This window comes from Semicossyphus pulcher, unplaced genomic scaffold (assembly GCF_022749685.1).
Source record: "Semicossyphus pulcher isolate SPU_LCO1_2020_fin unplaced genomic scaffold, fSemPul1.0.p SCAF_5, whole genome shotgun sequence".
NCBI lineage: Eukaryota > Metazoa > Chordata > Actinopteri > Labriformes > Labridae > Semicossyphus > Semicossyphus pulcher.
The window spans coordinates 9,654,349-9,681,888 of record NW_027211726.1 but is presented as its reverse complement, the minus strand read 5'-3'; the positions used below and the strand labels follow the sequence as shown (position 1 = coordinate 9,681,888).

General features: G+C 42.1%; 2 protein-coding genes across 4 annotated transcripts in view; one reads left to right on the top strand and one right to left on the bottom strand.

Moving 5' to 3' along the window:
* Window positions 1–7,209: 7,209 nt before the first annotated feature.
* LOC138609054 (mediator of RNA polymerase II transcription subunit 30) lies at window positions 7,210–12,119 on the top strand. Its single transcript, XM_069681659.1, has 5 exons — window positions 7,210–7,336; window positions 7,792–8,031; window positions 9,052–9,210; window positions 9,442–9,531; window positions 11,215–12,119. The coding sequence occupies exons 2-5, from the start codon at window positions 7,804–7,806 to the stop codon at window positions 11,308–11,310; spliced, it is 573 nt and encodes a 190-aa protein (XP_069537760.1). The 5' UTR covers window positions 7,210–7,336; window positions 7,792–7,803; the 3' UTR covers window positions 11,311–12,119.
* Window positions 12,120–13,472: 1,353 nt separating this feature from the next.
* Window positions 13,473–27,540, bottom strand: part of ext1c (exostoses (multiple) 1c) — a 104,216-nt gene continuing 90,148 nt past the window's right edge. For all 3 annotated transcript variants that reach the window (XM_069681012.1, XM_069681014.1, XM_069681013.1), the window contains exons 4-12: window positions 26,090–26,197; window positions 23,411–23,530; window positions 20,690–20,822; window positions 19,505–19,623; window positions 19,218–19,313; window positions 18,697–18,783; window positions 18,454–18,614; window positions 14,364–14,535; window positions 13,473–14,245 (exon numbers count right to left, since the gene is read on the bottom strand). In XM_069681012.1, coding sequence (XP_069537113.1) covers window positions 14,060–14,245; window positions 14,364–14,535; window positions 18,454–18,614; window positions 18,697–18,783; window positions 19,218–19,313; window positions 19,505–19,623; window positions 20,690–20,822; window positions 23,411–23,530; window positions 26,090–26,197 — 1,182 coding nt within the window. In that variant the 3' untranslated portion in view covers window positions 13,473–14,059. The remainder of the gene's footprint in view (window positions 14,246–14,363; window positions 14,536–18,453; window positions 18,615–18,696; window positions 18,784–19,217; window positions 19,314–19,504; window positions 19,624–20,689; window positions 20,823–23,410; window positions 23,531–26,089; window positions 26,198–27,540) is intronic.

Sequence of the window (27,540 nt, the reverse complement as noted above, 5' to 3'; positions counted from 1 at the left end):
CAAAATTTGGAATAATACAAACTCCAACACTTAACTTTGTTTCAATGCCTTTAAGCATATGTTTATTAAACAAACAAACAAAAAGCGCAGGGAGTTCCCAGGGTCAGCAGCATCTCTTATAAAGTTAACTGAAAATTTAAATAAATAAATAAATAACTTCCTGAAGTTTTATAAAGTAAATAAAACAAAGTGAAATAAAATTTGCAAAGAAATTAACTCTTATCGACTGTCAGATTAAAAAAAAAAAAAAAGGCTGATGCCGATATGCGCCAAAATGCCGAATATCGGCGCCGATAATCGGTCTATCCTATGAAGTAACCTTTTTTTTTAAGTTAAAGGTTTAGTTTAAAACAATATGACGAAAAAAAACCAACAAAAACAATTACAAACATCAAAAAACGTACATTATTTTATCCACAGTTTCACTTATTAAGTTTTACGCATGAGATTTTTTGTTCTCAGACTAAATAAAATCCGAACGAACAAAATGTACTTTTTCCTTTTAAATTGTTGGCTTACCTATTTGCCTAGATCTTGGCATGCATGTAAATACTTCATTTACTCCTGACTAATTTGACTGTTCTTAAGGCAGGAAAACAAAGGCTGCTGTGGTTGTCTAATCAGAGAGGCTGTTTGATCTTCGCTGTCAGGAGTCCAAAAGTGTCTCTTACCTGGGAGCGGCCCAGTGACATGAAGGTCAAACACACACAGAGGAAGAGCATCCCTGTTCTCTCCATCCTGGTCTTCATGTCTTTCCTGCGTACTTTATGACAGACCCCACCTGTCCGTCTGTGCTTTTATACCTGCCAGCTCTCCATAACACGGATGCTGATAACTGTCAGTCGTCAGAGAGAGCTGGGCAGGGGGGGGAAAAAATCATGCACTTGTTTGTGCTCGAGCATTTCCAACGTGACCTGCAGTATGAATGAGAGAGCAGACAAGTAAGATATATCTGATATGTAAGAAGAAATGTTGCAAGAGGAGAAGCTTGTGTGAGTAAGACTTACTGCACTGTATTATATAAAGAGTAGATTGCACTGAATGTGCTTTTACCTTAGACAGAATATACTTCCCAGCTCAACATGCGGATGAAATAATGGACACTTAGGACTGTCCTGTGCCTCATTACAGGGAATATTATACATTTTATCCAATCTTCAAGGTATTATATGCTTATAGACTTTTTCTTGCATTTTGTCAACAACACATTCAAACTGGGCCCCTCCTCCTGGGCTCTTCGTCACCAGGAGCTCACTCTCACACTCTCGTACGAGAACACGCCCACCCCGCCGAGCTAACACCAACATGGTTACCTTTGCACTAGCATGCTAATCGCCGGTTAGCTTGTCCTACCCGGTTTGAGGCACCTTCCTGTCCAACAGAAAGAAGGCCAACTCTGCATCGCTCTTTCGCCATGTTCGCCGGTCTGAATGGGGCCCAGTTGCTAATTTGAACCACTCCCACACTCACCTGTACGCTGTGATTGGCTCAGGGAACCACAACAGCGCCCCTCCTGAAAACGTCCCGTGCAAAGCAAAACAACAGAATAAATGCAGGGGTAAGGGTCTCCCAAGGGTCTGCACACACACTCACACTCAACACACATGTATAGAGGCCCATAAGCGATGATTTATATTATATTTGTAAAAGTCTATATTTTATTTTTCTAGGAAAATCCAACTTATTATACCTTTAACTAGCTTGTTCAAATTTATGTGAACAGGGCTGAGTGAGCTGTATACGACTTTAGGGCTTGTGTCCACTACCTCAATTTCAGAGCGCTTCTCACTGGCGCTTACTGTTGCTAGGTAATGACAGCTGATGATTCGGTATTTGCCTTAACAACAGAAACGGTAGGCTTCAACAAAAAAGGCAGGCGCACTGCCTTGCCTTTTACAGCCTGCAAAACGCGTTCTGTCTGATCGAGGCCATTGTCTGTTTTAAATTTCTCTGTATGCTTAATAATTGCTTTTATTCAAGTACATTTTAAAAAGAAAACATAAAAACAATGAAAAGGAATCGTGTCCTGGCGCCTCGAAAAAACGCGTCTTGGTGCATGAGACAAACCGTGCGAGAAATGTAACAAAATGTCACTTTGTTGCGAGTCACGGTTTAAAGATTATAACATCGAGATTCAGACTTTATGTTCAATATTCACACCTCCTCCAGGTTGCATGCCATCACAGAAGAGGAAGGATGTGCCTGAGGCCTCAAAAAACAACATCCTTATCTGCAACATCACCCTCTTCTGTTTATATACAACTTTGAAACATTAATGGGCTGGTAGCTGCGACTTCTCTAATTCGTCTGAGAGCAGAGGACATCTGGTATTTTTAAAAGGTGTTTCTTTTAATTTATCATCCATATCATACATATAAACTTTGGTCTACAGTTCAATGAAGTATGAGTAGACTTATACATTATATTTTGTCCTCCCATGAAGCCACTTTAAAGTTAGCTTAGTTGTATATTTTCATGACCCTGATACAGCTGCAAATGCTAATGTTAATTAAAGATCCTTGACTGTTAACTGATATGACCTAAGTGTCCGTTGGTGTCAGGACCACTAACATTTGCAACACAATTTTCTCAGTATTGATGTTCATCATGCTGTTAACAACAGTTCTCCTTCTGTGGTAAAAGCTCTGTGGGAGAGTCTCTTCTTCTTTTTCAGAAAGACATGCCGAGCCTTGTAGATTTCAACTTTTGAACACACTTGGAGATATTTGCAGTGTGTACAAGTTCATGCTGTGATTCTCACAGTTTAAATATGTGAATGTTCAATCCCTTTAAAAGATTAGATGCAATCTCTCGTTACGTTCAAAGAGTCCTGAGTCACACACACACACGAGTCACGGTTTAAAGATTATAACATCGAGATTCAGACTTTATGTTCAAAAGAAAAACTTTCTTGGTGCAGCTGCAGTTGTTTTTTAGTCTTTAATAATGTTTTTTTATATTTCTATGTTCTAACAACCTAAATGAATCCTTATTTTGCCCAAAGAATATAGACTGGCATTTGTACTGAGCATTTTGATGAAAACAGAAACTCGTCTGTTTCTTCTTCATATTTCACTTTCGACCAGGCTCAGATAAACCATGGAAAAGAAAGCTGACAAAGTGTTGATATATGATAAGGTTATTCACCTCAAAATAAAATGTAACCACAGAAACCCATCAGCAAACACTGCCAGGCCTTACCCGACAACACAAGAATTATGTATTGAATACTTGACATTCTTTGACCCTCGTGAACACGGTTTTAAAGAAAATATGGGGAATAAGGCACGTTGGATTTCACCTTGCTTGTTGACTAGCAGCTTAAGGATCTGTTGGAGTTTCTGAAGTAAGCGGAAAGGAATGTGCTACTGCAGTGTTTGACTTTTGATATAGAAATTGTACGAATACTTAAGGTACAACTTATCGCTGGAGAGGAAAGAAAGAAATATTGCCTCAACCTCATTGAACTTGAAATAATGAAAAAACTTTGGGTGGGTCCAACATACGAAAAGGGTGTTTCCAGTTTTAAGCTAGCAGTGTTTCACTTTTACTAGCTTGTAACTGTAAAATCCAGTGTCCTTCTATAAAAGTAATCTCCTCCGTTTGTGAGGAAAAAGCAAACAGACGATCCCTCTCGTTTTGAGTTTATTGGTTAAAAGATGATGGGTGTGACAGAAAGTTACACAATTCTCACCTCAAGACTAAAACCGACTCTAGTCCACAACTTGAACCCACTGATTTTACTTCACGTCATCCTCACACCCTTTCCTCTCATCACACAACGTTAAAGACAGAGAGGGAAGCGTGTCCCTGTACCAGATTGTTCTGGTAGATAATAGTTGAGCCATTGTGGGGCTTTATCAGCCGTCTTATCACCGTGCGGCATATTTCCTGGTATCTACCATTTTAGCCTCTTGCTGATAACCTGATGTCGCGTGCTGTACCTGCTACTGGTCACTAATGCAATAGCTGATTGATGACAATTTGTGACCTAATTGTAATTTTTTCTACTTGCTGTTTGTAGGATTAGCTCCGTATTTCAAGATGATACGTTTATCAGTGGCCTTAAGTTTCCTTGTGCGGCTCTGTTTTTGACATGTTCTTGTGTGACGTGTTTTATCTGATGACTTCCTGATCGCATCAAGTCATGTTTTATTACCTTGGCAGCTTCATGGAAATTAACTAACCTATAAAGATAAGAGAACGCAATTAGAAGGAGGAGGGGCTCTTGCAAAATGTTGGAGTACATTGCGACAACAATGAACAAAGGATGATGTAAGAGACAAATGAAACTTGGCAAGCTGTAAGCCGAGTCAAATACTCATAAACGTGAAGCTTTAAAAGGCGAATAAAACTTAAAGCACAGATAATGTCACTGATGTTCATTTTGTGGTTACAGTAAAAGGAAACGAAACATGTCTTACAGGCTATACTAGCAGCTCTGTGAGGCCGTACTTGGCTGTAAATGCTAACATCAGCATGCTAACACGCTCAAAATACACTGCTATCAAGGTATTGTCTAGCAGGTACTAAGTTTACCATGTACAACATCTTAGCTAAGCATATTAGCATGCTAACATTTGTCTTTTCACAAACCCAAATTAAAAGTTTGACATGATGTTTCTGCCAAATGAAAAGAGGATCACAAAATTGTTTATAATTCATTCTTTTGGAACTGTGTGTACAACTTTTCTTGGCAATATATCCAATAGTTGGTGTGACATTTCACTTACCTATGCTAGTGCTATAAGAAACCATAGGCTAAACAAAGTCAGTATATGCATCCTGTGGGGGATAGGGTCTTATTTATGACCCCAGGCTCCCATATCTCAAGCATTCAATGTTCACCAACATTGTAAGAGTTTGGTAAGGGCTATCAAAAGAACAGAGGTAGAAGGATAAAACCCTGAGGAGGGTTTTTATTGCAGCAACGCATGGGTTGTTACTCATCATGTTTTTTGGCATGACCTTTCAATGTCATGCCATTTGAATAAAGTCTTTTCTTTTTTTTTAAACTTTTGAATTCCTGTGTTTCCCACCAAAGAGCAACTTCACGACACTTTGTTTGACCTTAAGGTAGGGGGATGTTTTGAATGCAGTTTAAATGGCACACAAATGTTCAGCCACTGTGGACAGATCATTGTTTTCTGTCTTAATGCCTTACCCTCAAATGTCAGGGAGTTTCAGGTTTCAAGGAGTTACATCAGCAGCCTATATGCTTAAGCTGCGTCATTTTAACATATTAACCAAGGGAATCATGCATTGAACGTTTGACCTAGAAAAAAAAAAATTGCTAAAAACCTAAAACTCTTCGAAAGGTCCCCTAAATGTGTCATACTCCAAGGATTTTGCGCTAGGGAACGTTTGACCCTTGTAGGATCGGACACAATAGTAACATAGAACCCTGAAGCCTTTCAGCAATGCAGTATAAATCATTTTTAAAAGTCCTCCATGACACATAATTAAAGTTTTCCTTCTTCTGACACAGAATCCACTTTAAAAACTTCAAACGAGCATTAAAGACAAAGCAACAGCATGACGGTAATGTTAACAATAGCTGTTGTTAGCTTACATGTATCAGTAGAATCTTATTTATCTGTCTCTCTGACTTTGTTTTGTTTTTACCAAACTACATTAAAACCATAATAAAAGTGTGTTTTTGGAAATTGTGTTTAGAACAAATGCTTTACTTTTAACGTCACCAAAATAAAATAAAATTGTCTGATTAAAATATATTCAAATTCAGTGTTAAATATTTGCCTATCCCTTCTGTTCATTGTCATCAGTGTCTTTCTGACCTTTGTAACGCCAGCCTCCAAACAAATCTTATTGTTCCAAAGTTCTCAAGTAAACACACATAAAAAATCATGGAGCAGAATAAAAAAAATTCCATCCCACTTTACTCATGTTTGTTTAGATGAAATATAGACCTTTGAAATCATAAACTACACCACCTGAAAGACAAAATGTACTTCTCGTCTGTCACGGTGGCTGCAACCTTTGATCCTATGTAAACAGAGGATAAAGTCAGCCACACAGGTTTAACAAGGAGAGCTGGTGGACGCACGAAACATTTGCCAGTGATGAATGTCAATGTATCCTGCTGGACAGGGCTCAATCATAGGACCTTTGTTTAAGTCTATTAAAGTCTATTATTATTGCCTATCTTTATGAAACAGTGGGTTTATTTTTATGTACATTGGTAGGTCTTGGTAGAACACACAATCCTAAAACAGGGGATGAGTTGATGGGAAATCTGTAGGCCTATAATACAGGAGACACATTTAGTACTAATGTTGTATAGTATTTCCCATAGCTATTGCTTGCAGCTGTATTTGCTCAGACTCTATGCGTTAACGCACACTGGACTTTTATATTGTCTATACACTGCATGATTTTTGATTTTATACTGTAAGCTTTTTCACTCACCAATAGCCTGCACATCTGTACAGTATGTGTTGTATTATACGTATTGGTTTTTTATATTTTTATTCTAATTACCTATATGTTTTTTATCTTCTATTTAAGTCTTTTACTTATTTTTATTCTTATTCTGTGTTAATTGTTCGGCATCAAAACACCAAAACAAATTCCTTGTATGTGTAAACCTACTTGGCAATAAACCCCAATTCTGATTCTATTAGATCTTTAAATATGTAAATAGCAGCACTCCAATGTTACATTAAGGACTATATAGGTAAAAGTGGTAGAAGGGAGTAGGTAGAGGTACTTGTACTTAGCATGACTGTTTACATTTATACTCCTTCCAGAAATGTAGGCCTATGGAAGCTAGTTACTTTGCGGTTTAAGTAACATAGTCTATAAATAAACTATGTTAATTGTCAAGATTAGATGCCCACAAAGTAGTAAAAATAAGCTTTAGCAACAATATGTTAATTCTGGGTAGGCTACACATGCAAAAGTAGTATTAGCCTAATACAATAATAAAATGTGTTATTATTAAACTGTAGCAGGTATGATACTTTGAATTAGATTTACTGATAATATTGTGTTCATGACACTACTTTTACTCAACTGAAATTGTACTGAATGCAGGATTTTTAAACAGCAATTCTTCTACCACTTCTGAGTACATCACTTTTTAAAACAACTTAATTTAGCTCTGGCTCCATCTAGTGGCGGGAAGGGGAAATGTGTCATTTACCAGGAAGTGACGCAATGAAAACAATAACGTGCGGCGCTTTTTGAAAGAAATAACTGAAAAGGTCTCACTATGTCGTACTTAAAAAATAGATAGGCATACATTATTTTTCGCAATTGTTAGAGCAACCCGTTCTATGTTTGGACCGTTTTTCGCCTAAGGACGTTAATTAAGGTAAGCATTTTTTTCAATCCCGACGAGGTAGCTTAGTCAGCAAGCTAATGGCTAACTAGCTTGCCATTGAATGAGTATTTACAATCAGGCTAGCACGTTTAGCCACCAAGATGAGCTTTTGTCAGTCAGTCGCTGAAACGCTGTGTTTTTGTACTTGAATGCGTATAATAGAAGAAGTTGTGCGGTTGTAACTTGCGGCTATGTTATGAAAAGCAATTTATGTCAATTTCAAACAAAAGTGGAGTTTTATAGTGGTTCATCTTCAGGAAATGTGAGAGTTCATGTCGTGCTGTTCTTTTAAAGTAGTTATTAACACCACTCTAATTAACTAGCCTCAGTGTTAACGTTGAAGAGTAGTCGTCGTTGTGTCACCAGCAATTTTGGAGTACTGGGCTTACAATATGTTTAGACACTTTATCAAGTTATCACGTTATTTTAATCTCCCTATGACATAGATCTGTGCAGTGATGGCAGCCTCATTACCTCAGAAGCCAGGGATGGCAGGGATGCCCCCTCAGCAGCAGCCCCACCTGCCCCCCAATGCTGCCTCAGCCGGCCCGGGACAGCAGCCCATGCCGCCCCAGGGAGCCCTGAGGGAGATCTCCCCCGTGTTCCTCTGTCGGATTGGACAGGAGACTGTCCAGGATATTGTCACTCGGACTATGGAGATTTTCCAGATCACACGAGCTACGCAGGTAAAGGACATCAGAAGCTAGCTGAAGACAATGTTTTGAATGACCGGGAAATGTCCTTTCTCTTTTTGAGGTGATGTTATTGTTTTGTAAACGGGAGCTCAGAAGTTTAATTTAGTAGGCTCGAGCTAACATCTGTTATCTCTACTGAACCGCTGATGAGAATTACCAGTTCATTAGGTCTTTATGGTCTTATGCAATTAAATTCAACTGCCCCTGTCAAGTTTATTTGTCATATGATATGATAACGTCTTGGACTGTAGTTAATCTTGCTGTTTCTTTGGACTACATTATATAAAAAGATTTAATCCAGGGCTGCAACTAAATCTGATGTTTCTAATTTATTGGGATTTTCAAAAACTCAATCTAGACTTATGGTTTACTTACTTGCTTAATCTGAAGATTTCAACCCTTATGATACTGTTATAATCAGCAGATTGAGTTTGCACAGTTTCCATGGAAATGTAGATGTATTTCGGTAGCTACTGTGAGAAAACTTTACTTAGTTTTCTACAATCTGGTCTTTGCTGTGTCCCTTCTGGTCGGTGTGGATGTTAACTGAATGTCTGCTGTTTTTCTGTCTAACAGGATTCCTCTGTTGTTTGTCAGTCTGCATTTGTCCCGTCCTCCTTTCTGGTTCATCTGCTTGGCGTGCCTGTCAGCATCTGTCTTCCTCATCCTTCCATCTCCACCTGATCCAAGTCTCTAATTGTCTTTCTCTGTTATTCTCAGTGTATCACTCACCTCTTTCAGCTTGTCCTTGTCCATTAAACTGAGCCCTTCTCTCTTATTAAGCCGAAAACTCTCGGAGCAAAAGAGCTGCATCACTCAAAATTTGTGTTGCCATCGTTAAACCCAGGCTTGATGCATTATACACTCAAATGGTCTTATTCCTAAAACACTATGAAAGCAAGGATATGTTTCACAGTATCATTTTTATGTCTTAATATTAAAACATCTAAACCAAAATTTTCAACAACACTGTAATGAATGAATGAAAGATGCTGTTTGTCCCCGATGTAGCTTCCTAACGGCGTGACCCAGAACCAGGCGACGTACCAGGACCGCTTCGGGAAGCTCCAGGAACACTTAAGACAGCTCGCCCTGCTGTTCAGAAAGCTCCGGCTCCTGTATGAACGCTGTGTGGAGATGACCTCTGACCTGCAGGAGGGGCCAGCAGAGGTCAGGAAGGAGTCCAATATTTCTGCTTGAATACTCATTTAATTCCCCCCCTCCAAAATATTTAGCTTTATTGTGAAATCAATTATAAAAACCGCTTGAAACCAGTTTCAAGTTCAATTCATTCAAATTTCAGTGCATTTTTTGCCTTGTGTTTTTTCCAGTACCAAAACTCAATGCATCTATAGACACGAGGGGGAAAAAAACTCATTAGTATGTATTTTATGACTTCAGCTTCTACCGTATGTCGGGGAGGAGCTGGTTTCTGTCAAAGTGGAGCCCTGCGGTTCTGCTGTCAACCAGGAGAGAAAAGAGGTTCTCGAGGTACGTTCCTGTTTGCTTTCATTTGGCCTTATTTGGATTCATGCTCACAGTTACAATAGAATAGAAGCAGAATTTACATTAATAACAAAAACTCAGACGAATATATTACATTTAGTCAAGTTATAATTAGCATGTACCGGTACTTCTTAAATCAACTATGGTGCATTGGATAACTCAACTGAAGTAGTTGAGTTAGACTTCCCTGTGCTTTTGTCAGATTGCAATACAGTGTGTAGTTATCCTTCAGTAACCCATGCACTGATCAACACAATATGTATGCTGTAGTGTAACCGTAAACATGTGGCAAAGTGTTACTCATGACCTTTTCACACAGCAGTGTTAATTTTGGCAGCTATTTAGTCTTAGTCTTCAGACGAAAATGTTTATTAGTTTTATTCACATTTTAGTCTTTTTTACTCTTCATAGTTTTAGTCCAGTTTTAGTCAATAAAAAGTCACATTTTAGTCATTACTTTTAGTCTAAACAATTTTCTCTCTTGAGGAAATATGATCCCCTCCAGTGTCCCTCTTCTGGTTTTTACCTGTTTGCTTCAGGTAAAATTAAGACTTTGAATTTCAGCAGATCATCCATACAGTAAATGAAGGATGTAGACACCGCATCTAAAGATGACTTTTCATCATCACTTCTCGTATAAACAGTGTGACTGAAGCAGGCAGCCGATGATCGCTCCTTTTTGTGCAGAAGCAGCATCACATGTAAAACGCCCCTTTTTCTGAGCGCACGCGGAGCCTGAAGCAGAAAGCCTGAGTGACACAGAGCAAGTTCACAACCACCTTTGTGATACCCGTTACCCACTTACAGGAATGCATTGCTTGTTTTTTGACAGATTAGACGCACAGTGGAGGAAAATATGCATTTTGAAAGTCCGACAGCTCACCAACAACATTTTAGTCCCGTCTCGTCTCGTTAACGAAAACAATACCGAGTTTTTATTATCAACGATCTATTTTTAGCTCTGCAACGTCTCGTCTTCGTCATGGAAAAAACATCATTGACAAACATTTTTCGTCATTATTTATGTTAACGAAATTAAGACTGTCACACAGGACTAGTAGTATTTACCTGATCTCAACTAGTTTGCAATAATTGTGGTGGTCATCTATGATGTCTATGATCTATGATTCCATGTCTGCATTATGTTAAGTAAACATTTCAACACAAAATATGTGTTCAGATACGACTCATTTTATGACTGTTAGACATAAAAGAGGGCTCCTCATTACCTTTTTAAAAGAAAACTCAGCAGGATATCAAGCCTTTAAAGTCCTCCCTGTAAACGCCTGTAGGTGGCAGTGCTGGCTCTGGCCAACAGTACCCCATGCTTACATGGGTGCAAAATGCAGAAATCGTGCATCATGTTAAATAAATGGTCCACATTAAGGTGTTGTTTTTGTAAACATTATTGCCAATATTTCAAATATCCCAGCAGGATGAGCATTTCAGATTCAGGTTAAGAAATTGCCGACAGGTAGCCAGTGGCAAAATACTTTTAAATGTTGCCTGCGGCAGGTCAGCTTGTTCGTTTTTATCAACAACATTCTAGCAAAGCAGGTAAAAGCAAGATGTAAAAAATCAAGATTCTCAGGATGGTAACTGCACCAAAGCTACGGCTAATGTGCGTTAAGTAGCTTCACTAATGGATGTTTTGTGATTCGCCCGCAGAGAGTGCGTCAGAAGAACCAGGAGATGAAGGTTCTGATGGATCAGATGAGGAACCTGCTGTGGGATGTCAACGCCATGCTGACGCTCAGGAAATGACGGCATGGCAAGATCAGCTGTCTGTTTAAGAGACGCTTTCCTCCGCAGACGCAGGGACCGCGTAATGGCAAAGAACAGGTGAAATAAGGGAACTTCTGCTGGATTCTCAATAGGGGATCTTCTACTTTGGGACACCTCCTTTGAAACTCACACTTCACTCACAGTTTACTTAACAACCTCTGGTGTTTATTTTGTATTATATTGGAGTTGTTGAGAGGCGAACTATTAACAAGAAAGCTGAAAAAAACCTGAAACACTCCAAGAGTTTCTTTTATTTGTAGTTTTTTCTTCTGTCTTTTTTGTGTTTTTTGTCACTCCATCTCTGTCCAAATAAGTTTTGGAGTCCTGCTTTTGTATTGATGAGTTGATACCTGAATTGCCTCAGGTCAAAACAACAACAAAAAGTCTTTATAAACACTGTATTCTGGGTGTTTTGGTCCCAGGTGCTGACTCGGCATCAGACAGACTTGAATTCATTGCAGGTAATTCTTCCACAAAGCACAGAAGCTGGTCTGACGGCTGTGTTTACAATAGGAACAATTGCCCTTATTATGCTCTGTCAGTTGTAAAAACATTATGGGCTCAGACTTCAGATCAGCCCCTTGGCAGCTATGTATCTCAGGTGCTCTGTACATAAATGTGTGTGCGCATGTGCTTAACGAGATTAGCTTCCCGAGTGCGAGACAACACACCTGTTTAGCCTGAGGCTGTTGAGACTTGCTCGCCTGTGAATTTATTTTTGTAAACTGTGGTATAAAAGGTAGGCCTACCACATCATTTCTGTTTTGTAATAAAATAAACTTTTTTTTTTAAACAAAAAGTCTGAACGTATACTTCAGAGTCCTGCCTCTAAAAACAGCGGCGCAGACTTTGCAGAAAGCGTTTCTTTGTGTCAGTGCTGACCCCGAGGGCTGATGTGGGAACGCATTATGTCACTCTGAGCTGAGATGATCTATAAGTACATCAAGGCAAATCCACCAACACATCGTGATGCATTTTCTGCCCCTGACCCTTTGTATTCATCTGTCTTTACTCGTCTGTGTAGTGCTCCTACACTACAGCGAGGCACCAAAGACCATGAGAATCATAAGAGTCACAGAATCACTAAGTCTGGAGTGGGCAGCACTTTGGCTGCTGTAATCGTATTTAGAATAATTTCACAGCTAATTCAATCTGCCCAGAAGAGTTTTTTCTTTTCATTGAATTATTCACTAGAAAAATAAATTCCCAGGATTTTAACTGTGTAAGCAAAGGCTCGCTACACACATCGAATTATCAGCCTAGCCGTCAGAGAAAAAGAAGCATGTTTCCACAACATTAACTGAGCTCATGGTAAGTTTGCTCAGTAAAGAATGAATTGCTTTTTACTCCAGCTTGTCAAAAGTGACCATTTTGGTAGTTTGCTGGTTTTCTCAAAAATCTTTGAAGGCAAATTGAATAACTTTGGACTGTGAAGCAATTTGAAGTTTCCACTGTTTTCTGACACTTTACAGGCGGGGCTTTAATGTGGATATCTGGATCATTGAAGCAATAAATCCCTCAGTGCATGCTACTTTGAACTTGTCCTTGCGCACGAGCAGCCCCGTGCCTTGTCGCGCGTCTTCCTTGTATACTCTAATTAATACAACTAAACATTCATGTCAGCCAGAACTCTGTCGGATATATCCATGTCCACTGTATTATTGGCTTATTTTCCTTACTTGCTTTTGATACATGTGAAAGTAGAGGCTAGAAATCCATGTTGACGTACCCTGTGGTTCTTTGTGGTCGCCAGCTCCATCAAATGATGGTGCTGGAAGAACAGATTCTGCAACCTGAGCCTCAGAGACGCACCAGACATGGGCAGCAACAGCAGGCGTTTTTCATGTGATATACCTAGCTCAGGAAGATCGATAGGCGAGAGACAACTGGCAAACAATCCCTGTTTTTTGCCTCATTGAATCCACATATAACTATTTTTTTTATTTGCCAATAAAATGGCTAATGAGCTTATCATGCATCCATGTTGTCTTCTGGATACACGTCGAGTTAAAGTATTTCACTATCTTTAAATGTATCATGAGGCAATCTGCTTCCTTCGTCTCTGCAGAGAATCTTTAAGTAGAGGGTGTGCGCGCCAAGTAGGGGGGGGGGGGGACTCAAAGTGCATGCAGAGCCATGAATTTGCATTTATAAATCATTTTATTGGTTTTACAGTTAGCATTTTGATGTGAAATGATCTGTTTCCATGGCAACAGTCCCTGCACAGTAATGCTCAGACACACATTGACAGTAAGAGTGCATGGCACCGATACAGCCGTTCTTTTCTTATTGTCACAGCGGTTACTCTGTCTTCTGAAGCCTTCACACACATTTCTTTTTTTTTTTGTTCACGTCCAATAGCGAGTGTCCTTTCTTAGCGAGAGGCTCAATAACAAGGACGCTCTCAAGGCCCAATCACAGGGACGCTCTCAAGGCCCCTTATTGTTCTCCTCCACGGTCACACCGGACTCATGGAGGTCGGCAGAATCCTTTAAAGCTCCTGTGGGCCTTTTTCTCTTCATATTTATACGTTGATAGTCCAGAACAGTCCACCAGGGTCTGTCTGATGATTGTACGCTGTCCTTGTCACAAACAGACCACTTCCCACATCCCAAACAGTCTTATCTAGACTGTCCACCACCGGTTGGTCCATCTGTCTTATTGAAAAGGCCACACAAGACCAGACCTCGCCTCTCCCCGGCCTTTCTGTCCATTCTGTCCGCCGTTTTCACGCCCTCTCCAGGTCTTTGTACTTCTTGCGGAGGACAGACACTTGATCTTTGAAGAGCACGGGGTCCAGGCGAAACTGAGAGTGGACCAGAGGCATGTAGCCAAACCAGCTGGCGAAGGTGTTGACACACTCCTGCCGCTGGTTAAAGTGCTCCGGGTTGGCCCAGGGGACACTCTTGGTACCCTGCGAGATGGAGCAAAAATGCTGTTATTTACCCTCCAGCTCTGACCTGACCTTTGAGTCGACAGCACCCACAGACATCAGAATTCAACACAAGTAACAAAGACAAATGGCAACATACCCCCGGACTGGGCAGCTCTTTGTACTGCTTCCTTTGAGCCACTTTGATGGGCGGCAGGTGGGTGACAGCGGAGACCAGGAAGTTCATGAGGATGTCTTCACAGTTGGACGTGCGATCCACCAGAGTCCTCAGAGACTGGGGCAGGTAGTGGGAGAACAGGTAGTGGTAGTACCTGTGGGGGAGGAGAAAGTGTTACACAGGCATGTGTATAAGGTCATTGAAAGGTAAGACTTCAAAAAACATTTTGTCTTTCAACCCCAATGGAAAAAGGGAAAGTCAGACTTTTTTTTTTGCCAGAAACGTGGAATTTGATGGCTTCCCCCTCCCAGCACCACAGTTACCACAGTAACGGGGTAGCTCCAGCCAACTCCAGGTGAGGACAGCAAGGAGTGGTCGAAGCCTTTGTGCCAGTTGCTAACTTCTGAACTTCTGGTTGATTAGTTGGTTCAAATAAACTTAGTTATAGTAGTATAAATGAGCAAAAACAAAAGTTTAAAGGGGTAACTTTAAACATAATCTCTATTTATGGGACGTGTTCGACGGCAAGTGTTCTGGTTTCCGTTTGAACTACGCTTGTAGTCCGAGTAATATTGACCAATCACGTAACAGCAGGCTGCAGCGTATGCAGGATAAACAGTCCGGCTCCCATCAGCGATCATCTAATGATGATTTCGCTTCTTATTAATCTTATTAAACAGACACCTGCATGCTAACCGCTAACAAACCGTTCTAGATCAAAAATTCAACTTCCCTGACGCGGTGTCACGAAAGCCGTTCAGATTTCCCAACTTCCTCAAATGCATCAAAATGATCAATCGGACCTCCGTTCAACAAACGAAAATCAACTAATTTTAAAAGTAGTTTTCTTCTCCTCTTGATGACCGACCTGACGAAGCCTCATTTTTACTTTCTACAAATCTGCATCATGACGTTATTTCAGCAAAGGTAAGACCCGTTAATTAACGTAAATCACAAGAAGTTTCTTTTTCTGTAATCAATGCAGCACGCGAAAAACGAAGCCTTGATAGGAAGTCGTCTATTGCTAACCGCTGGCTACATGCCCGGCCCCCAGAGGATCCGAGATTGCTGTAAACACCACTTGGCTGTACAGAACAGACAGACTATTCTGTTGACCGGAGTGCCACTGATTTTGCTGCAGATATTGACCACCCTGTTTGATTTTTCTGTTTCTCACCAAGGGAAGATAAAGAAAAATATAGATTCAATGACATCCAATCCAAGAAGCGTTAAAAAACACACTATAGTGTCTATTAAAAAGACACTGCTGGGTTCTTCCTCCTGAGCATTCATCACAGTGTCTTCAGGCATCTCATAAAATCACTGTTATCTAAAAAAAAAAAAACGTCTTTAAAAACTAAGGTGTTATTTTCTCACCTAGGAGATCTATTACACATTCCTGTGTTTATCTTCTTGCAGGAATGTTTTGTCACATCTGTCGCCAGTGTGCAGAACCTGATGTTCTGCCCCACTATAATTAGTCTCTTATCAATTTCAGCGTCTTGTACTTGCGCTCGCAGCACCGTAAATCTCTTTACACACAAGCTGCACACCTACACGCGGAGTACAGAGATCTCCACACGGTTTATCGTAGGTGGAGGCCGGGGCAGCCAGCACCTGTACGGAAACGTCTACAGAGAAGGGTAGATGGTGTGATGTATGTTGATGATATGTATCTGGGACAAGTTAACCATTTCACAAGTGGGATTTGATATTTATAGTGCACAACAAGCTGAAGCCCTGTGGAACGAGGCATATGTTCTTCACTCATGGAGCTCTGAGTGTAGTGCTTTCAATTCAGACATTTTGCATTACAAATGACGGACTCAGCACCTGTCACTGTCTTTGAAACGTGGTTTAAACGTGCTTGGGAACTTTAAAGGACCACATGTAACTTTATGGAAGTTGCTGAAATTGATTTTGGGGATTTCGTCAACTTTTTTCTTTGTAGCAAAGCAGCCGTATAGTGAAAAAGCCATTTGGTCTGCTCTGCTGTCACATCATTTAACCATAATGTGCAGCAAGTAATTAGATAATTTGCGTGCAGATTGCATAATTGAGGGTTCTCACAATGAGAAAGGCAGCCTCTAACTGACTGCTCATTGTCTTTTCACTGTCTAAGCGGTTAAACAGGCTTCTGAGGTGCTGCAGAGGAGCCTTGCAAATATCCACGGTCGTAACCTAAGGTCTGAAAAGATTCAAATTAGCATCGATTTTCAGGGAAACTGCTGACAGAAAAATGACCACTTTGTCTCACAGCGTTGCAAGGCTTCAGCAGCTTTCATAACTGTCAGTCTGTTGAGTAATTACACTCCGATTGTTGAAGAACTCGCGGCCCTCCGCTGCTGCACCTTTCGAATTCAGGCCTTTCAAATTAATCAAACTGCTCTAAGAAATCCCCGAGTAATTCACCCTCTCCTTTCTTTTGTCTCACTCACATACAAATAATTATCCTTAGTGCTACTTCTCTCTGTTTGATTGTCCCGATTTGCTTTTCTTGTTGAAATTCCCGTCAGCTGCTGCTGCAATTCATCAAGTTGTCCCTTGTTTTTAGCGGCTGACCTCTGAGAGGAAACCTGTTTTGATCACAGTTGCATAATGAAATCTGAGTTTGTATGAGTCTAATTTTAGGTGTGAGCACAATAAAAGCAGTTAATGATTAAAAAACAAACCAAAGCACATGTAGCTTGAAATGGCATGCTAGCCCACGCTACAGATTTGGGGAGTCCTCCACTTTTGTTACAATATAAAAGATGGATTGCAATGAAATGTTATACAGCCAGTCATGGCTGCCAAAGGATGAACCCTTCACGACCTTTATGATCCGCTCACCTTACAAGCAGTAGAAATGTTCCCCAAAAGGTCAACTGAAATATCTCAAAACTTTACTTTAATATTGTACACAGACATTTATTGATCCCACATTATGAAGCCAAGTAACTTTGGTGTTCACAGCTCATGACATTTATTTAGGTTTCCCGCAGTGTAACTGTTTGTAACTTTGGTGTAGAGGTCGTCATGGGTCGAAAATGACAGATCCGAAACCATTCTGAAGTTGTTTTTAAGATCTATTTGGACCCGATCGTTTCAATCATTATTAATACACGCCCCATCTTTTGACATAACGTATTGACATCTTTCAGACATGACCCTGGTCTAAAAGGAGAGAGACCCAAGCTTCACAAACCCAGTAATTTAATTGCTGGTAAAAATGGCCTTATATTGCGAAAAGAACAGACACGACTGACCAAAATAAAACGTGGACCACAACCTTACAAGCTGGGTTTGGTCACAGATCCTATGGTCTGGTTAGACCTGTAAAGAACTCAACAATCTCCTAACTTTGCTTTAACGCTATGTCCACTTTTCTAGCTTGGGACCAAATATCTACAAAACCACTGACTCTAGCTCTAAGTGGGAGATATACTTGCTTTTAACTACGTGTTCGTGTGCATGATGGCTGCCACACGTTCCCTGCGTCTGTTTGGAGCGTCGGTTGTACACGTCCTCAAAAATGAACACTACGCGTAGCCAAGATGCAGTATGCACATGACAGTAGGTGGAGTGTAGAGGCAGGGGGGATAAGAATGGCTGGATGTTTTGAAGACAAGCTGATTAATCAAGTCCGCAATTATCCACATATGTTCGATGTGTCACTACCACTGCACAGTAACAAACATGCCTGGGGACAGATTTAGAAGTCGACGTGGAAACCTGGTAAACACAATGGAAACAAGTCCGGGAACGTTACGTCCGTGCACGGAGGAACATGTTGGAGAAACGGAATGGGGATGGTGCCCAAAAGCTGTCGCTTTTTCTGTCATGATCTCAGAATTAACATTAACCTCCTCGAGTGTTGCCATGTCTGTTGTTTACATCCCGCAAATACAGTAGTTGCAAACACCCTGAGCTCTCTGGTGTGCCCTCTAGAGGTATCCTCCAGTAACATGGGAAGTGCATAGACATGTACGTGAACAATTACATTCATGACGCAGACGGTTGTGTACACGAACACGAGGTTAAAAAGCAAGTATATCTCCAGCTTTACTTTGCATTTAGTCTGTCGGTGTACCTGTGGTAGAAGGCGGCTCCAGTCAGGACGATGGAGTAGTCATTGGTCCATTTGGACGTGTAGCCCCAGGCACGCTTCAAGGGGTCCCAGAAGTGGCTCCTGGGAGGGTAACCCACGATCCGCTCGGGGAAGCTCCGCCACACCAGGAAGGCAAAATTCACCTACAAGTACAGAAATAAACACTTAGACATTGTTGCAACTGTTCGTCTTTACGTGTGTGCAGCTCTGCTGTGCGTTTGTTACCTCGCTGGTGAGCAGGACCGTATCCTCGTCCAGACTCAGCACCGCTTCCGTCTCAATGGCAACATGAGGTAGGAACCGACTGGTTGTCTGAAGGAGAAACACAGTCGTAAATCTCAGCTCTGGTACTGTGAGCTTTGTGATGTCTGGTCTGTGCTTACGGAGATTATAGGAGATGATCGTGTTACAGTAAATCATGATGAATGACTGAGATGAGTGAATCACTATAGATTTTTTGCCTCTGGACTTAAAAAAGAGAGACAGTGTAAAGGAGACCAAAAGGAAATGTTGAGAGTGAGTGACATTTATGAAAGCGAGCGCCACACGGATCAGTGGACAAGTCAGATACACATGGATAGGAAGAGAGGTGGAGAAAGTACACACCAAGGAGAAGGAGCAGGAAAACAGAGCAACGGAGATGGAGAGTAAAAGATACATAAACGGAGTGAGCATCCGACAGTTTGTCACGCTGTCACTCAGACGTCAGAGCAGAGCATGAGGCGTGAGTGACACCGGCTCCTCACCTTCCTCCTCCCGTCTGTCACAGTGAGGGGGACGGGCATCGGAGGCCATTTGCTCCGGCTGGGTGGCGGCTTCTCGCTGTTCCAGAGAATGATGATCTGGAGAGGCAGGGGGAGGATATTTTTACGTAACACATACACAGAAATATCTGCTGACATCAATCAACCAGCTGGGTTGGTATAAGCATGCTTCCTTATGAAGATATCCGGTGGGCTCATCAGTGTGGAAGTTACCATTTATGGCTACATTATATTTAATTGTAGTCTAATCTAAAGATTTTTATATTTACCTGCGAGCAGTATTTCGACTTGGAGACCACCTGAAGCAGCTTCATGATCGGCTGAGACTGGGAGATCAATGGGGAGACCGCATGGATGACAGCAGTGAACTCTTGACCTGGACTGACCCCTGAACAAGGTCACGAAAAGATAAGTCATGAGAGTACGTATAATCTGTAATTATTTTATACAAGGAACTTAATCAATGTATCCGTGTTGGTCAATCAAGGATCTTGAGACAGTTTAAAACCACTTCTCTCAGTCATCCAGGTCGTGGTAACTCTACGCTTAATCCCCAAGGCAACCGGACTTTGGTTGAAGTTCTTGAAGACGTTTCACCTCTCATCTGAAAGGCGTCTTCAGTTCTTCACTGACTGCTGGATGGAGCTACAAATATAAGCCTCTGTAGGTCTTTAGGCCACCACCTGTGTTATGGGATGGTTTTTCCAGCTTTACATAACCCGGCGCCGAGTTTGATAAACAGACTGAATGAGTACAATAAAGACCTAACCACCGTAACATCTTCACTGTTTACTAACCCTGTTTTGGGCAGGAGGTTTTGGGCAGAAAGGAGGATACTTCACTGACAATGGGAACGGAGACAATCGGCATTTATGAGCGGGTCTTCCCGGGTCTGAAAAACCGGCGCCAACACGCTAAATTTAGGTGGGAAAGGGGCATATGACCGCTTCCTTCCAGACAGGCCAGAGATGACAGTTGGTTCGAAAGAGGCGTCAAGGAAGCCATCCATGTTAACCACCCCTTAACAGAGGTGGTGGCCTAAGACATCACCTATCACCTGCTTACAATGCAGTGTTGAATTCTCTTCCCTAACAGCTGAGATCACACTCACACTCAGGATCATGTGAGCTTAACAACCCATCAACACCAGACGGTGCCAACGACTCTCAGTGATTCTGGGTTCACAGCTCAGGCTGACGACTCACCCTTGATTACACATCTATTAGCATACTAATGACCTACAGAGGCTTATATTTGTAGCTCCGTCCACCAGTCGGTTTAGAACTGAAGGAGCCTTTCAGATGAGAGGTGAAACGTCTTCGAGAGCTTTAACCAAGTCCGGTTGCCTTTTGGATTAAGTCCTGACATAATAGTCTCATCACCATCCTTAATGTACAATCAAATCTAGACTTTCATGTCGATCTGTCTCATTTAAAACTCGTGTGTGTGTTTACCTAAGCCCAGGTAGTAGAAAGGGAAATGTGCAAGGTGAGTGGAGTACTCCGGCAGGACCAGCAGACCTCCTGGCAGGGAGTTCCACATGTACTTGTTCCTCGATATGTGAGAGAAGACGCGGTCCTTAATGATCTGGAGAGTGAATAAAAAAGAAGGATGAGAGTTAAAACGTTTGTTGTGAAGTGGTTGTTGTGCTAATCTAAGCCTGCCGCACAGTCATTACTTCCCCTCTAAGCCGTCGGATGAGAGTCTCGGGAGCTTAATGTAAACTCTGCCATTCAAGAGCTGACACACTTGTGTTTGCGTATTACAGCTCTAATGATATGGTTTGTGTACTTCCCATTGTGCACCAACAGGAGGTGTCCACGCAGCATTAACACCGGCCTCCCCTCTGAAGCCCTCTGTCGCTCTGACCCCAGGCTGACTGCACATCTGTCTCCCATGGGGAGAGGTTCCCCTCTGGATGCTGTATGTATATAAGCAGCTTATCACCAACCTCCAGAACCTCTCCTTTATTATCTCTAGCATAAATCCCCAGCAGAGACAACACTAGGGGCTGCCATACTTGCCTTTTATAAACATGTGTGCAAGCCCGCCACTCACTGTGTGATTTATCTAGAAATCAGAAGGGTTAAATCTGCTGTTTCCCCACGTTTTATGTGTTTTTTATGTGCTAAATTGACACTGGCATACTGTGCAAAAACAGCTCATATAAGGCAATTTCTTTTCATGCATCGTCTAACCCTTGGGCTAACCTTCAAATGACATTCCCTTAGCTGGAGCAGCTACCTTTTGAAGTACATTTTCTCTCAGCTTGTTCAAAGACCAGACGGGAAAAACAAAAGACGGACAGAGAAGATACACGCATGAGCACGCGTGGATGATAGACCTGCGAAGAATCGAGGAAAAGAAGCAGAACACTTTTTTCTGAACCTGACCTGTAGCTTTAAAAAAGAAACATTTCTCAGAGTCTAATAACAGCGAGCAGCGAGGCAGAAAGTAGCATGCTGAGACTGATATTTGAAATGTAATGACATATAATTCCGATACATTAGGGGATTTCTGTGCGACTTCACACGGATCGGATGTGGACTGCTTTGAAACGTTCCCTTAGACCTGCAGTACCACACAGAGCTGAGATAGTAAAAAAGGGTAGAAATGCAGAGCGTTGGCCAAGATCCAACCCCATAATCATAATGATAGAAGGGTGGTTTGATTCAAATGTGGAGGCTCTGTTGGAAAGAGTTTGTGAAAGAGGACTGATGATAGCACACAGGCAGTAAACCGCACAGAGGTAGCAACTATGGCTGCTGCGTGCTCAACAGAAAACCTGTGTTTACAGCAGTGGCTGCTTTTTGTGGATGTTTTCACTGGATGCTCCTGCACATTCCTCAACAGAATTGCATGGTGGGAGTATTCGGAGTTATAAAACATAGGCTCACGTAGGTTTCTAGACGGTACTTAGTGGCCAGGAGCAACATTTCCCCTTAGTTTTTGTGGGAGATAGAAAGAAGTTGGAGTGGTGACACAAAGGGTCAAAGTTGTACTGACTAAGTAAGACATTTAAAATTCCTCATTTTAGCATCTAGCATTTCGCAGTTATCAAGGCTAACTTAGACAGACTATAGCTGTGTTCCAATCCAGAGGCTGCAGCTGTCGGAGGAGGCGGTCTACCAAGGATGCGCCACTCATAGCCTGCGTAGACCGTTGAAGCCGAATTTAAATGAGTCGGTCTTGTTTACGGAGGATTTCCTGTTTGTGTCACCAGCTGTTACCCTTGCGTGACCAAACGCCGCTCCTGTCGCTTAGCAACAGGTAGCTAGCGGGCTAACTAGCTTGCATACTAATGTCACGTAACTTAACCATTTATTTGTAAGATAATTTGATGGTGTATTCCTCGTAAGAGTCCGCCATCTCGTTTGAACTGGCGCGCAATGAATCTCGGGATACGCTGGGCCGCGAAGGATGCACCCGATGGATCCTTCGTGGCCCGGGAAAAGGAGGACGCATTTGTCGGCCGCATCAAAAAGAGTCTTCGAATTGGGACAGCCTTCGACGTGCAGCCTTCAAAAACAGCCTTCGAAGGCTGCAGCCCCTGGATTGGGACACAGCTTAAGCTATTGAATCATGTACAACTTCCCTTTTAGCCATTAGCAACAGAGCTAACAAGCTAGCTAACTGGCTTACAGTTAGCTTTTTTTGCCTTTCTCGGTTAAAAAAAAGAAGTTTGAGGAGCTTGACGGAGTAGCATGCATCTGGCAGGCTAGCATGTTAGCATTGCCAGCTCAACAGTTCAACAACTAGCCCTTGTGTAAAGTTTAAACTATGTTGGAATAAAACAAATAGCAGGAAAACCTGTTATTCCAGTTCATTTCACACGCTATTTCAAGGGGTTACTTTGAAACTCAGGCAATTTGAACGTCTTAATTTTGCAACTTTGTACAGTGATCTATTTTTAGTCTTCAGTTAGGAAGAGAAACCAGTTACAGACAGACAACAGCTGAATTAACTGTGTTAGTAATAACAATTGTTATTACTGAAATTTAAATGGTTAAATGAAAAAACACAGCATGTTTCCAGCTGGCTAGTAGGTGGGGGCTAAGGTCACCAACTACAGTAGCCAACAGTTAGCGCGTCACTACATCAAGGCCATCTGGATACATTCTATTGTGCTACTTCCTGTAATCAAACTTGTTGTGTGTGTTAAAGTTGAGGCTGACCTCCAGTGTGGTGAGGACTATCTTGTCCACAGAAGAAAAGTAGGCTTCCCATAACATCTGGGTCCTCTGTCTGAGTGCCAGGACCCTCTCATTCCCCACTGCTCTCACCGTGGACGGCACCTGAGGACAAGAGATGAGAGGAGTAAAAGATCCACACGCTCTAATGAGGAGAAAATAATTAAAAAGAACAGAGGAAAAAAGCAACAAAGAGCTTCACTTGTGTTTTTTAAAGCCAGTCTCTTAAAATAGACCGCAGAGAGAAATAGAAGGAAATGACATTTAAGAGATCAAACCTGCGTAAACTGAATCAAGTGGTTGCTTAATTTGGCCTCTTAAAGAAACATTTGACACAGAGCTGATTTGGGGTCTGTTGTTCAGACAATTAGACCTTAATTAGTCAGGACTACATTGCGGGGTTTCAAGTGATTCTCCGAAATTGATTTAATCACTTTGAGAGTAAAGCTCAGCGGCTCAATCAAAGTGGAAGAAAGCCGTGTTGAACAGAGAAAAGTGTGAGCAGTTAACTCATTTAAGCCTTTTTGTCTTTTCCCCGCTAGCACATTTTCTAATGAGCGCCGGTTAAAGAAGCAGCAGGCCGCTAAATCTCTGTCTTTCTGTCCTTGTTCTTTGAACCTCTGAGTTTCTCTTTGCATACCTCCCTTAGCTACATTTCCCCTTTCTCTACCCTTTCCACATCTGAAGGACAGCTTCTTTGTAGCTCCGTCCTCCGTCTGTTTGAACCGCGTGCCCTCGCGGAGCCTCAGATCACTGACTGGTTGAATATTTGTGTTTCCAGGTGAGAGTTCTGTAGGTGTGCAGAAATGCCGCTGATTAGGCCACCTCTTTCAATCCAAGTCCTGTCTAAATTCGAAAATGTCTCTCGTCTGAGCTTTCGGGGGCTTGTTCCTGTTCATTAGCTGAATGCCAATTCATGTCCTCCACTGGTCGAGATCAAAACGGATCAATGCAGAGGAGACATGATGTAATTTGTGCAGGGGAGAGAGATAAAGGTTGTAGCTAAAAGCCAGCCGGCTTTGCTCCCTCATTGTGTTTATTTGTGTGTGAAATGAGACGCAGACACAGAGGATGAGCGAGCGAGTGCTTTTGAACTGAAGCTGGATTAAGGCCCCTACGGGTGTTTAATCTCAAAGGGCTCCAGCCTGTAAGCACACCGTTTGATACAGGTAACTGAGAGCCTGGCTAGTCTCTGCAAATGGGATTTTGAATGCGGTTCTTACTTTTGAAGTAGTTTGGGAACGTGCCAAAAAAAACCCCAAAAAATTAAAAATTGCTCATCCTCCCTTTAGTGAACAAATTTGATTGGTTTGATAGGTAGAATCCGACCGATATTGGACTTTTGAGACCGATACCAAAACAGATATGTCGACCGATATTGTGAATTCTGAGGCTGGATTTTCCATGAGAACTGGCGCTGATTTTTTTCACCAATATAATTATGTAAACGTACTCAGAAAGCTGCTTTCTTAAACAAATACCTTAAAAAATATTTAACATTAATACACATCGTCAACCACTTCAAGTTCAGACCACTGTCTGCTTAGCTCTGATACTCTTTGATGCTACCTGTGGTGCAGACAGTGCTGAGACTGTTGTAAGATACAGTCGGAGCGTGCTTGACATCTTTTCTAAATCACGTCAAGAAATGATTTCTGCGTCTTATGTTTGTAAAGAAAGTGTACATAGGGGCACATCATAAAACATATACACCGATATCTGCGATATCGGCCTGAATATATATCCGCCAATTAATATATCGGTCTTGCTCTAATGTTAAGCCTACTTTAGATACCTGGAGCCGAGTGCACCAGCTGAGCGTATAAAAATAGGTCTTATCTCTTACGTCTGACTTCTTGATTGGAATTTACACCGAGTGCACCGAGCCTAACTGACTCCGGTCGTAGCTGCGCGTCCACGTGAACACTCCAAAAGCGGTGACTGTGGCCAAGCAACACACATCTCCACTCGCTAATTGCTCTAATCAAATGATCGGATAGTGAAATGAGGAAACATAAATAATCAAGTATGGCTTCCTCAGTGTTTTGAAAGGCCCTACTGGCACAAAATCTGAGCTCAGTCAGCACCTGCAGGGCGGGGACAGCGCTGCGTTTCTGTCCGACACATGCTGCAGCTGAGGGGAGAGCTCTTTAGTTAATTGAAACAGGACTTGTCTGTCAAAACAAAACCTTTCGATCGACTTGCTGTCCGATCACGGATGACTCTCTCGTTTTAATGCCCTTTTATTTATCCTGTAAAACAACAGGACACGCTGCCACTGTGTTTTTCTTTTAGTTTTTGTGACTGTTACTTTTACCATTTGTTATACCTTGGATTTAAGTCTGACTTTCCAAACTTACGCCTGCTCCATCCTGGGCCTAAAAGATACACCCGGCAAAATCTATCGTAACTTTCAGCTCTAAGTCAGACGTAACCTTACACCCAGGCGGACGCCCAGCTGGTGCACTCGGCTCCAGATGTTCCCCAAAACAGCCAATAAATTAAATTAAATACACCAATAAAAAATGTGTTTCACTGTGGGTCTTTCCCAATTTATTTCAAATGTTTAAAGTACAGTATTGGCTCCCTGTTGGGCCTATCAGTTAGCCCTAAATGTGCGTTGGCACCTGTAAATTAGCATGAGTAAGTGCTTGTGTGTGTTACCTGTAGTAGTAATCTCTCATCTCCCTCAATGACCGCCTGGTTCCACTGTATGACATCAGAGAAGGGCAGCTCCCAGCCGTTACTCAGCAGCACTGGGATACACGCCGCCTGGACACAAACACACAAGGTATTTAAAGAGACAGTGACACAAAAAAGTTCCATTTAATCTGTGATCAGCTGCTGACTGGACCCCTCCTTTGCTCTCCTTTGGCAGTGAACCTTATAATATGAGATACTGCAGCTGCATGCATATAACACAATCTGTACGCCTCCATTCCCAGCTGCTTGGCACTGCCATATCCCAGCTGATATGATGATCAATGCTCCTGTGTGTAAATGTATACGCAGCTGAGTGTGTACATGGCGGCTTCAATGACTAATACTCCTGTCTCTCTTTTCCCAGGAAGCCCTGGAGGTTTCTTAAAAGACTGTCACTCATATGTATTCAAACACAGATGTGGCTGACGGGGCTGAATCCTTGTGTACTAATTAGCTCCATTTACTGAGGGGACTTATGCAGGGAGAGAAGTAAAGTGAAGGAAAGAAAGGAGGGATGAGGGATGGGAGGAGAATGAGAAGGAAGCGGCTGATACGTGGAGGCATCATGCTTTATTGAAGTTGCCTTATCCCCTCGTTCACTGACAGGTGTTTGATGTTGTTCCACTTTATTTTTTTTGCTTTCCGAGCCCTCCTTCGCTCTCCATGTCTCTCCGCTGAACTCTCATCCAATCCTGCTATCTTCCTCTTTTACTTTGGTCCGGAGTCATCATAGGTCTTGGCGTTATTTATTTCTCCACTTTTTTTTTTCTAATTAATCCACCAGAGAACAGCAGCAGTGGGAGCCGAAGTGGTGGAGATCAAACGCTCCCTCCGGCCCACCGGGGGCCTCCGCGCTCCCGCATTTCATCTGAGAATAGACCTGCTGAAGGACACTCGAGCAAATAGGGCCACTCGTATGTGTGCGTACGTGTCAGAATCAGCCTCCAGGTTACAACAAGGTCGCACGCAGACTCCCAGAGTGATAATCCAAGGCCTCAAAAATGTGAAAATGCAGCCTTAGGCTAGCCTGAGTCTCCTCCCTGAGAGATGAGGCGCTCTGAGGGTGAGTTTCAAACATTTTGCCCTTCTTTTCGCCTGCAGGAAGGGTAACGCGAAGGCCTGCGTGTTTGGTTTGTTTGCATTGGGAGATAAAGAAGGGGAGGCTTTGAGTAAATGTGTATGTGGAAAGCTGGCAGTAAGTTTTTCTACCACAACTTGTAATTGCCAGGGCTTTTGTGGGCTTTGCTGGCACCAAAATAAATAAAATACACACAGAGAAATCTCCCAAAAAAACGCCTCAAATGGAAAAGAAAAAGAAAGGAGAAGATGGAGAGAAAGAAAGAAAAGGCAAAGAGGAGGAGAACAGGACCATGACTGCTGCCTGCTGCCAAGCCAAGTGGGTTGTGTGTGTG

Coding starts and splice junctions, on each gene's coding strand:
- LOC138609054 (XM_069681659.1), top strand. CDS start 7,804: ATGGCAGCCTCATTACCTCAGAAGCCAGGGATGGCAGGGATGCCCCCT. Junction 8,032..9,051: donor AGATCACACGAGCTACGCAG/GTAAAGGACATC, acceptor TCCCCGATGTAG/CTTCCTAACGGCGTGACCCA. Junction 9,532..11,214: donor AGAGAAAAGAGGTTCTCGAG/GTACGTTCCTGT, acceptor ATTCGCCCGCAG/AGAGTGCGTCAGAAGAACCA.